Here is a 12,914-nt window from a genome sequence, read left to right on the forward strand (position 1 = left end):
TAAGTAACAATAAGGGAGGACTCACCAGAGGATCTTCATACACATGCACACTCTACAACTCACACACTTCGACTGCCACGAATCATGGGTGTGTCACATCCAAGAGCTCCCAGAACTGCTGACATCAACATTATGTCAATCTATTGTTTAATTTGCAAGTTACTGGGTAGCTCCGGTGACAATCTATACTTTGGTACATTTTTCACATGCGAAAGTTTAAAAAGCTTTCAAAAGCATGTCCGTGGAAACAGAGGAGATAGTGAAAGTTGATCTATACTTTGGTACATTTTTCACATGCGAAAGTTTAAAAAGCTTTCAAAAGCATGTCCGTGGAAACAGAGGAGATAGTGAAAGTTGAACACAGTGTTTGTGATGCATAGGTAGATACGTAGATAGATACCTATGTAGGCATCTATTTTTGGTTATGGTACGCTTTGCACTTACTTTGGTAATGGTACGCCTTGGCAAGTGAAGAAAAAATGGGGACTTTAAAACCCCTTTTGGATATAGCAGAGTCAATATCTGGGCTTGTTCCATGACCCAAGTGTATTTAGTTATTTACACATAGACTCCATCATACGAGTACAACATATAAATATGTACCTATACCAATGCTCAAAGGGTCAGGTGGTGTTTGTGTTTACCAGACTTTACAGATAGGTAACATTACAACTGAGTCGAGTAAGGCGGAAAATCTCAAGAAAAACTTTAAAACTAGGTGCATTCTATTTACCAAACAGTAGTGTAGGGAGGGAGGACGTATTGTATGTACGTACCTATAGATCGGTAAAAGACGAGACAGTCTTTTGTAATTTTCTCAAATGTTCAAAGAAGAATTTTTCTTGTAATACTCTCTATTTCTTCTTGATTTCTTTCTTTCTTCTTCTTCTTCTCCTTCGTCTTCTTCTTCTTCTTCTCCTTCTCCTCCTCCTCCTCCTTCTTCTTCTTCACCTTCTTTTTCTTTTCCTCTTTTGTATGCCCCTCCCCTCGGGTCCCATATTGTATGGCACATACAATTGTATGTCTCGTGATTTTGATATCTCAATTCTGCTGACGAGCAGGGAATGTAAATTACTGATGAGCTGATGACTCACCAGATAATGTAAGGAGGACTCTGCCTGGAAAGTAAAACTTTGAATAAATGAACAACATTTGACGGAGGAAAAAGTTTTCTGAACTTTAACTAGAACCCTACCTACATTAAAAAGTTCCCTATTTGTAGATGAACTTTTTTTGGTCTCTACCTACTAATTGAAGGATTACCCAACTTAATTTTGATAGTCCCCCTAGTACACTATGTGACATACATACATGGATGGTGATTTTCACAATTATCTACCTATTACCAACTGTCAAATTCGTAATGTCTGCAACTAGTAGCTCATTTTCCACCGAGAAAGTTGTGTAGAAATATTGTAGATTTATATAATTTAGGCAGGTACCTACCTAGGTACTTTGTACTTTTTCGAATCTGACACTTGGAGACTTGAAAATCTTGAAATTCAAGTTTTGTGAGTTTACAATTCACAAAAATTGTCAAATATCTAAAGGTAATAATGTAGAAGAATGTAATTGGAGCCTTTTTATAGCACGTAAGAGGGGGACAGTAGAGGAGAAAAATGAAGCCCAAGGAGGGCGCCCCCTTGCTCCCCCTAAATACGGCCACGTCCTCCTGTTTATCAGGCGAGCGTCTTGACTACTTCGCCACCGAGGCAGGTATATGTATGTAAGTCAGGTAAGTCACTGTACAACAGCTAAAGTCCTTAGTGGTAATAATCCTAAATTAAGATGCTAACATAACAGTAATATATGTACAGAGTAAACCCCTCAATAAGGTAATTATAATAAATCGTCCCTATGTCCGGCATGCTATGGCGTGACCTGTACTAATAAATTTCAATATGCCCCTACCTATTACAGTAATATTACATACCTACCTACCTATGTACCTACCTACCTACCTACCTGTGTAGGTATGTACCTACAAAGTTAACCTATGTAATACATACCTACCCACCTACAGTAACTACATATAGGTACCTTTTTTCTTTCTTCCTTTCTTTCTCTCTTTCTTTCTTTCATTATTTCTTTATTTATTTATTTCCTTCTTTCTTTCTCTCTCTCCCGCTCTCTCTCTCTCTCTCTCTCTCTCTCTCTCTTTCTCTCTCCCAGAAAACCATTGCTCCCAAGAAAAAAAAGACCTTTGACTATTGGGGATAAAGAGAAGAGATTGAGAGAAATAGGGCTAGGAAATGTGGTAGAGAAAGAGAGAGGGAGAGGGAGGGAGAGATAGAGAAAGAGAGAGAGAGGGAGGGAGAGAGAGAAAGAGAGAAAAGGTAAAATGTCAAGAGAGAGGAAAAGGGACTGAACAGGAGAGAGGGAAGAGAAGAAGAAAAAAGAGAGGGGACGGGAAATAGGGACAGAAAGAGAGAGATAGATAAAGAGAGGGAGGGAGAAAGAGAGAGATAAAGAGAGAGGAGAAGAGGAGAGATTAAGACCTCTATTCTTCTAGAGTCCTCTAGAATATTGTAATTTTGTAAATCTAAAAAAAGTAACAAAGGCAAAGGGAAATACTTGTACCTACTAAAAATGCGTTGTTGACTTGCACTTGAGAATTGTGTTTGAAAGGGAAATGAATAATGAATGTTGGAATGTTGAGGAACAACTACCTCCCATATCTCCCTATGTCACCTACCTACCTTTCCCACCCTCCCACCACCCATACTTTCTTTGTCACCTATATGCTGTAGGTAAAATAGAAGTAGGTAAGTCTCAGAAAATACACTTACCCTGGGTGAAAGTAATTTCTTCAAAAGGTTCCCGCTTACCCACCCTAAACAAAAGCTGTGCAACTAAAAGGGAGAATTGTAAAATAAAATCAATAAATAATCAATTTGAAATTATTTCCTATAATAAATAAAATATTTCATGTAATAAATAAGAAATTATTCCGTATAATAAATATTTCATGTAATAAATAGGTAGGTATTTATCGAAAAGTTCAGTATTGATAGGTTCCAATTCATGAGGCCTTTGTCACCGCTTGGTACAAAAGTAAAAATAACCTGGAACTCTGGAAAGCTAAAAGCTTTGCGAGATAATGAGCTTTTCTTTCGCCTTCTTCAGTGTATTTTCCTCTCGGGAAACCAGCCTAGCTTGGAGGCCTTGTAAGCCCTAGGTCGTGGGTTCGATTTCCGCCCGGGGGCGTATTTGATCCTAAACAGATAAGTTTCGTTCTTGGAATGGCTGGCTTTCTCTTATCCTGTCTTTCTTCTCTCTTCGATTTCGGGACAATAAGACGTTAGCAGTTACACAGTTCCCTCTATCAAACCTTTTGAAAAAATTATGTCGAAAAATTGTCCATTGGAAAATTGTCCACTGCTCTATTAGAAAATGAATGGTATACGATTTCAAACGTTCTACTTCTACCCCAAGTAGTGTAATGTGTTGAGTGTTTGGGTAATGTGTGATGAAACAGCGGTCGTACTTTAGGCACATACTGTTCCATATAACCACGCATCTCATGGGTATATCGAACAGTCTGTCCCGGAAGTTCTTGAGATTTCAAGACACGTCAAAGTAAGAAAAGAGTTTTAGAAATAATAACTAAAGAAAAAAGATAAAGGAAGTAGTAATAGAAAGAGAGAAAGGAAAGATAAAAAGAATGATAGACAGGAAGAAAGAAAGAGGTAAGGCGTGATAGAAGGAGAGAAAGAAAGAAGAGTCATTAAAAAAGAGAAGAAGAAGAATTGAGACTGAGTGGGAGGTAGATATAATTGTTGATAAATAGAGAGAGAATGAGAGAATGAAAACAAGAGTGGAAGAAGAAAAAAATTGCCAAGAGTGAAAGAAAGAAGATGAGGGAGAGGGAGAGATAGAAGAGAAACTGAGTGGGAGGTAGAGATAGTGGGTTCGGTTTCCGCCCGGGGGCGTATTTTATCCTAAACAGATAAGGTTCGTTCTTGGAATGTCGTTCTTCTCTCTTCGATTTCGAGACGATAAGACGTTAGCAGTTACAGTTCCCTCTATAAAGCCTCTTGAAAGAAAAAAAAAATCCTTTTCGGGAAATTGTCCATTGGAAAATCAACCGCTGCGCTGCTCCAATTAAACTGAATGGAGCAGTGGTCAACTTTACAGTGGTCAGTTTCCCGAAATTAAAATACACGTTAACTAAATGCCTACATAGATAAACGGATCTCTTTAGAGAGGGATTGAAGATCTCTTTAGAGAGGGATTGAAGAGCCACAGAGAGTGCAATAGTATTTTACAAAGTTAGTACTCGTAAAGCCTTCAATAAAAACCCGAAGTAACACGCGAAAACGTAAAATTCAAAAAGAAAATTTAATGGTAGCACTTTTTTAATGAATAGGTTAGCTGGGTAGGTATGAAAGCACTTGAAAATCCCAATTTAAAAGAAAATAATATAAACCAGAGGTGGAGAGAATGACTGGAATTTTTCCTAAAAGAACAATCGGAAAATCTAAAAGGGCTGCATCCATGTACATTTCATCTGATTTTCTTTGAACCAAAAGAACTTGGAAATTTTGTATTATGGTAGTTACATAATTATTCTTCTGCTAATTCTTTTACTTACGTGCATTTGGTCTTACTTTTTAAATTTTTATGGTAGGTAGTTTTTTTGTTGATTATTTTGTTCCATAGTTAGTTGATTATTGTTCCATAAAATGTAATGTTATTACCAATCAAATATATAAGACCTTGTTTAGACTGCGAGAGTAAAGGGACTTTTCAGTCCTATGCTGGTAGTATAAACAAGGTATATTCTATTTTATTCTATTCTATTCTATTACTCTTACCTTACGAACCATAAAAGCCTCTAATAGTTAGGTACTATCACTACAGCCAGCAGAAAGCAGCTAAACAACATCTATTGTATTTTCTAGACACTTACCTATCCTGGAAGTCCTGGAACTGGCTTTCGTTACTCCTCGTTAAAATTCTTTGACCTAATTTTTCTCTTCTGCCGGAATTCGAACTCAGGTCCACCAAGTTGAGAGTATCATCTCTACCATGGAATCCACACGGACAATTGCGGCGTCGCGTCTGAATCATACGAAATATGACTACGCCTTACACCAGGCTTAAGGAAATGTAAAACCCAGAAAAACAAAAGAAAATTGTACAAATGTCTCGAAGACCAGGAGTGGTGGGTGGATGGATAATTCCCTCTATGTATGTAGGTACCCACTCGGTACTTGGTAGTCATGTACTAATTCAAAGCATGCAAACCAGTCATTAGGAAAGTCATTGGAGGAGGAGGAGGAGGAGCAAGAGAAGGAGGAAGAGGAGGAGAAGGAAGAGAAGGAGGAGGAAGAGAAGGAGGAGGAGGAAGAGGAGGAGACGGAAGAGAAAGGGGAATTACGAGTGGGACGAGGAGAAAAAGGACTGGAGCACATAGAGAAAGAAACATTTAGGAAAGAGAAGAAGAAAAAGAAGATGAAGGAGGAGGAGGAGGAGGAGGAGGAGGATAGGAAGAAGAAGGAACAGAAGAAGAAAACGACGAGATAAGTAAACCGTTAAGTGGCTCTTACAGAACTCTTTTCTTTCTTAATTTATTTCTTTCTTCTTTTCTTTCTTTCTTTCTTTCTTCCTTCCTTCCTTTCTTTCTTTCTTCCTTTCTTTCTTCTTTCCTTTCTTCCTTTCTTTCTTTCTTTTTTTCTTCTTTTCTTTCTTCCTTTCTTGCTTTCTTTCTGTCTTTCTTTCAATCTTTCTTTCTTTCTTCCTTTCTTTCTTTCTTTCTTCCTTTCTTTCTTTCTTTCTTCCTTTCTTTCTTTCTTCCTTTCTTCCTTTCTTCCTTTCTTTCTTTCTTCCTTTCTTTCTTTACCTAACCGTATCTCAACTAAAAAAAAATTTCTTTCTTTACTTTTAAAAGACCTTTCTGAACTTTAACTAACCCTACCTACATTAAAAAGTTCCCTATTTGTAGATGAACTTTTTTTTGGTCTCTACCTACTAATTGAAGGACTACCCAACTTAATTTTGATAGTCCCCCTAGTACACTATGTGACATACATGGATGGTGATTTTCACAATTATCTACCTATTACCAACTGTCAAATTCGTAATGTCTGCAACTAGTAGCTCATTTTCCACCTGGTATGCTCCTGAACATGTTGTACGCAACTAAACTCCATGAAAAACACAAAAAGGCGTCCTATAAATAAAAGCAAGACAAGATTACGCGGAAAAAGAGTGCGAAGATGGGAGGAGGAGGAAGAGTGTTAGATAAATGTAAGTGGAAGGATAAATAGCGCACACTTTGAAACATACAAGGAAATGAATCCGAAATGTACAGAAAAGTTATATAGAATTGTTGTAGATTTGTATAATGTAGGCAGGTATAGGAAGGTACTTTTTACGAATCTGACTCTTGAAAACTGAAAACTTGAAAATCTTGAAATTCAATAGTAATAATCGTGCTTTATTATTAAATTTTGACATTTGACTTTTTCTTACCTCTGGTACCTCACCTCTGTCCACCTCACCAGGTACCTCAAGTTTTGTCAGTTTACAATATTCATAAAAGCTGTCTTTTTTTTTTTTTTTTTTTTTTTTTTTTTTTTAGCGCACATAGAGAAAGAAACATTTAGGAAAGAGAAGAAGAAAAAGAAGATGAAGGAGGAGGAGGAGGAGGAGGAGGATAGGAAGAAGAAGAAGGAGGAACAGAAGAAGAAAACGACGAGATAAGTAAACCGTTAAGTGGCTCTTACAGACAGGGTGGTCAGAACCCGGTTCACTGAAGTTAAGCAACGTTAAGTGTGGTATGAGGATGGATGACAACCTTGGCTCACCCATCATACCCAGTTAGTTGTCTTCTGTATAGACCAGCGCAGCGGTTATATCCGTTGAATGCACGAATAAAAATGAATCACTGAAGTTAAGCAACGTTGGGCGTGGTTAGTATTTGAATGGGTTACTATCTGTGCAATCGCGAGCTACTGACTATTCCCGGAACCACTCAGGCTGTTTGAGGTAATTGGCTAGTGGTTGGCTTTTAATGGTTGGTGGTGGGTGGCTTGTAAAACCCCCCGTCCCTAAAGACCTTGGCAGTTTATACAGTGACGTCGAACCTTTATCAAACTATCTGAGACACCCTGTTCGGGTACAGTTTACTCTGAGGGTATTAAATTATTGTTTTTTCGGCAAATAGCCCTCAGAATCTCCATTTTACGTTCTCCCTTCATACCACTTGTATCTTTCTTACTTTTTTTATACAGTTTTTTTTATCTTTTCCACCTTCATTTCTACCTCTGTTCTATGTTGTTCTCAATTCGAACTATTCTCCATTTCACAACCAGTCTTTTTTAGAGAAAGAAACATTTAGGAAAGAGAAGAAGAAAAAGAAGATGAAGGAGGAGGAGGACAGGAAGAAGAAGAAGGAACAGAAGAAGAAAACGACGAGATAAGTAAACCGTTAAGTGGCTCTTACAGACAGGGTGGTCAGAATCCGGTTCACTGAAGTTAAGCAACGTTAAGTGTGGTATGAGGATGGATGACAACCTTGGCTCACCCATCATACCCAGGTAGTTGTCTTCTGTATAGACCAGCGCAGCGGTTATATCCGTTGAATGTACGAATTAAAAATGAATCACTGAAGTTAGGCAACGTTGGGTGTGGTTAGTATTTGAATGGGATGGATGACAACCTTGGCTCACCCATCATAACCAGGTAGTTGTCTTCTGTATAGACAAGCGCAGCGGTTATATCCGTTGAATGTACGAATTAAAAATGAATCACTGAAGTTAGGCAACGTTGGGTGTGGTTAGTATTTGAATGGGTCACCTATCTGTGTAATCGCGAGCTACTGACTATTCCCGGAACCACTCAGGCTGTTTGAGGTAATAGGCTAGTGGTTGGCTTTTAATGGTTAGTGGTGGGTGGCTTGTAAAACCCCCCGTCCCTAAAGACCTTGGCAGTTTATACAGTGACGTCGGACCTTTATCAAACTATCTGAGACACCCTGTTTGGGTACGGTTTACTCTGAGGGTATTAAATTATTGTTTTTTCGGCAAATAGCCCTCAGTATCTCCATTTTACGTTCTCCCTTCATCCCATTTGTATCTTTCTTACTTTTTTTACACAGTTTTTTTTTATCTTTTCCACCTTCATTTCTACCTCTGTTCTATGTTGTTCTCAATTCGAACTATTCTCCATTTCACAACCAGTCTTTTTTTTTTTAATATGTAACGTTTTAGGGTCTTTTCAATAACATTTTCTTGAAAAAACTAAAACAGGCAAGTTACATACTATGTACCCTTGATACTTTTACAACATCCCCTAATAGTGAGGATAAAATAAGGTACAAAAGTCTACCGATGAGGGTAAAAATTAAGGGGGCGAAAAAGGGAGCACTTTTAAGAGTAATAATAAAGGAAGGACGGGCTAAAAATCGCCACGTCTCTCTCTCTCTCTCTCTCATACATTATGAAGTGGTTTGGGAGAATGAGAAGAGGCATCAACCGTAAATCAAAAGGAAGAAAAGAACTATGTACCTCCCCTCTCTCACTCCTCCTCCTCCTCCTCCTCCTCCTCTTCCTTCTTCTTTCAAAAACAAGTGAAATTGAGGAAGATGGAGAGAAGAAGAGAAAGAGGGAGAGAAACGAGGGGAAGAAACAAGGAAGTGTGTGAGAGAGAGAAAGAGTAAAGAAGAGAGAGATAGAGGAGGAGAGAGGAATAAATGAAGTTTTTGGTATAAAAGCTCCATTTTTTACCACTCTTGTTGAAGCTCTCAAATAAATTATTTTGTCAAAAGCTTTCACATTTGCCCTCTCTCTCTCCCCCCCCCTCTATCTCTCTCTCTCCCTTGATACTTTTACAACATCCCCTAATAGTGAGGATAAAATAAGGTACAAAAGTCTACCGAGGAGGGTAAAAATTAAGGGGGCGAAAAAGGGAGCACTTTTAAGGGTAATAATAAAGGAAGGACGGGCTAAAAATCGCCACGTCTCTCTCTCTCTCTCTCTCTCTCTCACTCTCTCTCTCTCTCTCTCATACATTATGTAGTGGTTTGGGAGAATGAGAAGAGGCATCAACCGTAAATCAAAAGGAAGAAAAGAACTAAGTACCTCCCCTCTCTCACTCCTCTCCTCCTCCTCCTCCTCCTCTTCCTTCTTCTTTCAAAAACAAGTGAAATTGAGGAAGATGGAGAGAAGAAGAGAAAGAGGGAGAGAAACGAGGGGAAGAAACAAGGAAGTGTGTGTGTGAGAGAGAGAGTAAAGAAGAGAGAGAAAGAGGAGGAGAGAGGAATAAATGAAGTTTTTGGTATAAAAGCTCCATTTTTTACCACTCTTGTTGAAGTGAGGGGAAGAAACAAGGAAGTGTGTGTGTGTGAGAGAGAGAAAGAGTAAAGAAGAGAGAGAAAGAGGAGGAGAGAGGAATAAATGAAGTTTTTGGTATAAAAGCTCCATTTTTTACCACTCTTGTTGAAGCTCTATGCTCAAATAAATTATTTTGTCAAAAGCTTTCACATTTGCCCTCTCTCTCTCTCTCTCTCTCTCCCTCTATCTCTCTCTCTCTCTCTCTCCTGTGGTTCCCTTTATTAATTCAGGAGTAGGTACCACCACTTACCTACCGATATGAGTTTTTAACATAAAACTTGCTGGTAGGTGAATAGATTTTAGACTCAAATCAAGGAAGCATGTTTTATGTTGAGCACATTGCATAGCTACTTGAGATTTCAGGCGGTCATACAATTTTACAAGCTGTAATATTCTTTGCTGTACGACGAGACGAATTCATGGCAAAAATACAGTCCGAAATCAATTTAAACTTTGTTTAATTTTATTAGTTTTACTTTAACCTAGTTTAAACTCAGATAGTGGTCCTGATTATTAATAGGTAAAGAGTGAGGACTGCTTTTTCAAACGGTTTTCAACCAGCATTTAAACACTAAAAATACCTATATGTATAACTATAAAAACATAAGAGTAGGTACATATAGGTGAGGAGTGCTTTATTTAGACTGTCAGTTTAGACCAAGTTGTTTCAAACAGTTTTTTTTTTACTGTCCCGAAATCGTAGAGAGAAGGAAGATAGGATAGGAGAAAGCCAGCCGTTCCGAGAACGAACATTATCCCATCAGGATAAAATCCGTCCCGGGCGGGAATCGAATGCGCGGCCTAGCGCTTACAAGGCAGACACACTACCAACTAAGCTAACTAGGCTGGCATCAAACAGTTTAGATATCTATTTAAAACAAGGAAGCAACAGTTGACAAAATAAGATGTCGATGTCTGTGACTCAGGTCTCGGTCTCGACTTTATTAGAATTTTTCTTCGCTTTTCGTTTCGCTTATTGTGTTATTTTCGCATCTTGTGCCTATAAATATTTTTTCTTTGGCTTGAAATCTTGAAAAAAAATGATTAAAAGTATCGCCATTTTATTTTGTGTGACCAATTCATTTTTTTCGCTCGCTCGATGCAAAACGTTTCGGCCTTGTGTTTCAAATTTTATATTAGACATTTTCCAGTACAAGTCAGGATTCCTCCAGATTGTTAGGAAACATCGCTGTTGGACGTTCCAGAAATCCGTGTATAATGGAATAAAATACATCTCACCCTAATTGACAAGTTAGATTGATTGATGGCCTGATGGGGAGGTTGAACTCCAATGGTGATTTTCATTTGAAAACTTTATCCTAAACAGATAAGGTTCGTTCTTGGAATGGCTGGCTTTCTCTTATCCTGTCTTTCTTCTCTCTTCGATTTCGGGACAATAAGACGTTAGCAGTTACACAGTTCCCTCTATCAAACCTTTTGAAAAAATTATGTCGAAAAATTGTCCATTGGAAAATTGTCCACTGCTCTATTAGAAAATGAATGGAGCAGTGGTCAGTTTCCCGAAATTAAAATACACGTTAGCTAAGAGCCTTTTTAGTGAGGGATTGAAGATCTCTTTAGAGGATCTCTTTAGAGAGGGATTGAAGAACCACAGAGAGTGCAATAGTATTTTACAAAGTTAGTACTCGTAAAGCCTTCAATAAAAACCCGAAGTAACACGCGAAAACGTAAAATTCAATGGATATTTGCAAGAAAGAAGCTCAAAGGTGTAAATCTCTGTCTTGCATCTAAACCTCTGTTGCCTAAAGAATTCTAGCCAGTCTAGAATTCCTTGGAAGCACTTTAGATGTCCTGGAACCTCTTGCGCTCTAAAAGAGACATCACGGAAGTGTCTCCCCTGATTCCTCAATAGATTTACACCCAATTTTTTCCTCGTCCCTCGTCGTGCTCCAGAACTTTTCCTGGTTTTCAGTCCTATATGCCTTATTTGCAAGAAAGAAGCTCAAAGGTGTAAACCTCTGTCTTGCCTAAAGAATTCTAGCCAGTCTAGAATTCCTTGGAAGCACTTTAGATGTCCTGGAACCTCTTGCGCTCTACGGAAGTGTCTCTCCTGATTCCTCAATAGATTTACACCCAATTTTTTCCTCGTCCCTCGTCGTGCTCCAGAACTTTTCCTGGTTTTCAGTCCTATATGCCTGATGTCCTACATTTAGGACTTTGGGTACGACGAGGTTATACGGTACAAAGTCAGCGTTAGCTAATGCGTAATGCGTTACTTACGTCATGAATGTTCTGATGTTCCTTGTGCTGTCGATATCTTCTACTATCGGGAGAGTCATTGCGTTGTTTGTCCTAGGCTTCCTCGTTCGTTTCGAGACAACTTTTAAAATTTTAAATGGATTTTTTTTTTATTCCCTGCTCGAATTCCGTTTTAAACATGTACCTATTTCTCTTGCTTTTTTTTCTATCGTATCCTTGGGAAAGTCCTTGAAAAAAAAAGAAAAAAAATATACGGGAAGGTAGGTATCTAAACCCGAACTTCTTCTTCTGTGCTAAGCTCCTGTGATACCCACCACAACTTGACAGACTGCATTCCACCGTAATTTATTATTATTATTATTATTATTTTTTTTTTTGTCAAATTTATAACTTCTATCTTCCTGTAAAAATTAAGCTATCATGGGTCTGGATTTCAGGAATACTGATAAATTGAAATAGTGTTTTATTTTCATTGGTAATTGGTCTGACTCTAGGTATCCCCCCTGCCAAACAGCTGGCCTAACAATGACGAGACGGAAAACAACTCCACTCTACTCCGCGGCACTTACGAGTGGGCCCCGCCTAGGCCCCAGATCATCTTCTTTCCCCACCCTACCCCTGTGTAAGTAACCCAGTCACTTATCCAAGCTCGACGTTATTATCATTATTTTTTTTAGAGGTTTGATAGAGGGAACTGTAACAGCTAAGATCGTTCCGAAAGCGAAGAGTGGAAGACAGGGTAAGATAAAGCCAACCGTTCTGAGAACAAACCTTATGTTTAGGATAAAGTTCGTCCGGGGCGGGAATCGAACCTGCGACCTAGCGCTTACAAGACACGCACCCGGTAAGCTAACTAGGCTGGCTACAACGTTATTTAACTCAATTGTTTTGTAGGGAATACCGGAATCTCATTTCATTTTCTCAAGGAATGAACATTTATATCTACAGAGTGGCACTTTTGGGGGTCAAAACTGGAACCTTGTTTAGACTGTGGGAGTAAAGGGGACTTTTCAGTCTCGTTCTGGCAGTATAAACAAGGGGTATTCTATTCTAATTCAGTTCATTTTCTCTCGTCAGGCGTCATGTTCTAATGATGAAGCAAAACTTGCGTTGCGCAGGCTGTGGTATGCGCGTGGCTCTTCAGTACGCATCCAAGTTTCGCTACTGTTCATATCTGGGTAGATATTTCTGTACCGGGTGTCATTCCAACCAAACAGCCATGATACCTGGCAAGATCATACAGGCGTGGAACTTCAAGAAGTAAGTGTGTGTCTTTATTTACAAACATAGACGTCAATCAAACCATGAATTCCTTTGTGGTAAACCAGAGAGCTTTTGTGGGTACCACAGCATTAC

At 38.7% G+C, this 12,914-nt stretch overlaps 1 protein-coding gene across 1 annotated transcript in view; it reads left to right on the top strand.

Annotated features, from left to right (window-relative positions):
• LOC103510764 (run domain Beclin-1-interacting and cysteine-rich domain-containing protein) overlaps positions 1-12,914 on the top strand; it is a gene marked incomplete at its 3' end in the record, with an annotated part of 62,340 nt that overhangs the window by 14,995 nt on the left and 34,431 nt on the right. Inside the window, exons 10-11 of the mRNA XM_026824739.1 lie at positions 12,053-12,180; positions 12,636-12,740. Coding sequence (XP_026680540.1) covers positions 12,053-12,180; positions 12,636-12,740 — 233 coding nt within the window. The remainder of the gene's footprint in view (positions 1-12,052; positions 12,181-12,635; positions 12,741-12,914) is intronic.

This window comes from Diaphorina citri, unplaced genomic scaffold (assembly GCF_000475195.1).
Source record: "Diaphorina citri unplaced genomic scaffold, Diaci psyllid genome assembly version 1.1 scaffold640, whole genome shotgun sequence".
NCBI classification, from domain to species: domain Eukaryota; kingdom Metazoa; phylum Arthropoda; class Insecta; order Hemiptera; family Psyllidae; genus Diaphorina; species Diaphorina citri.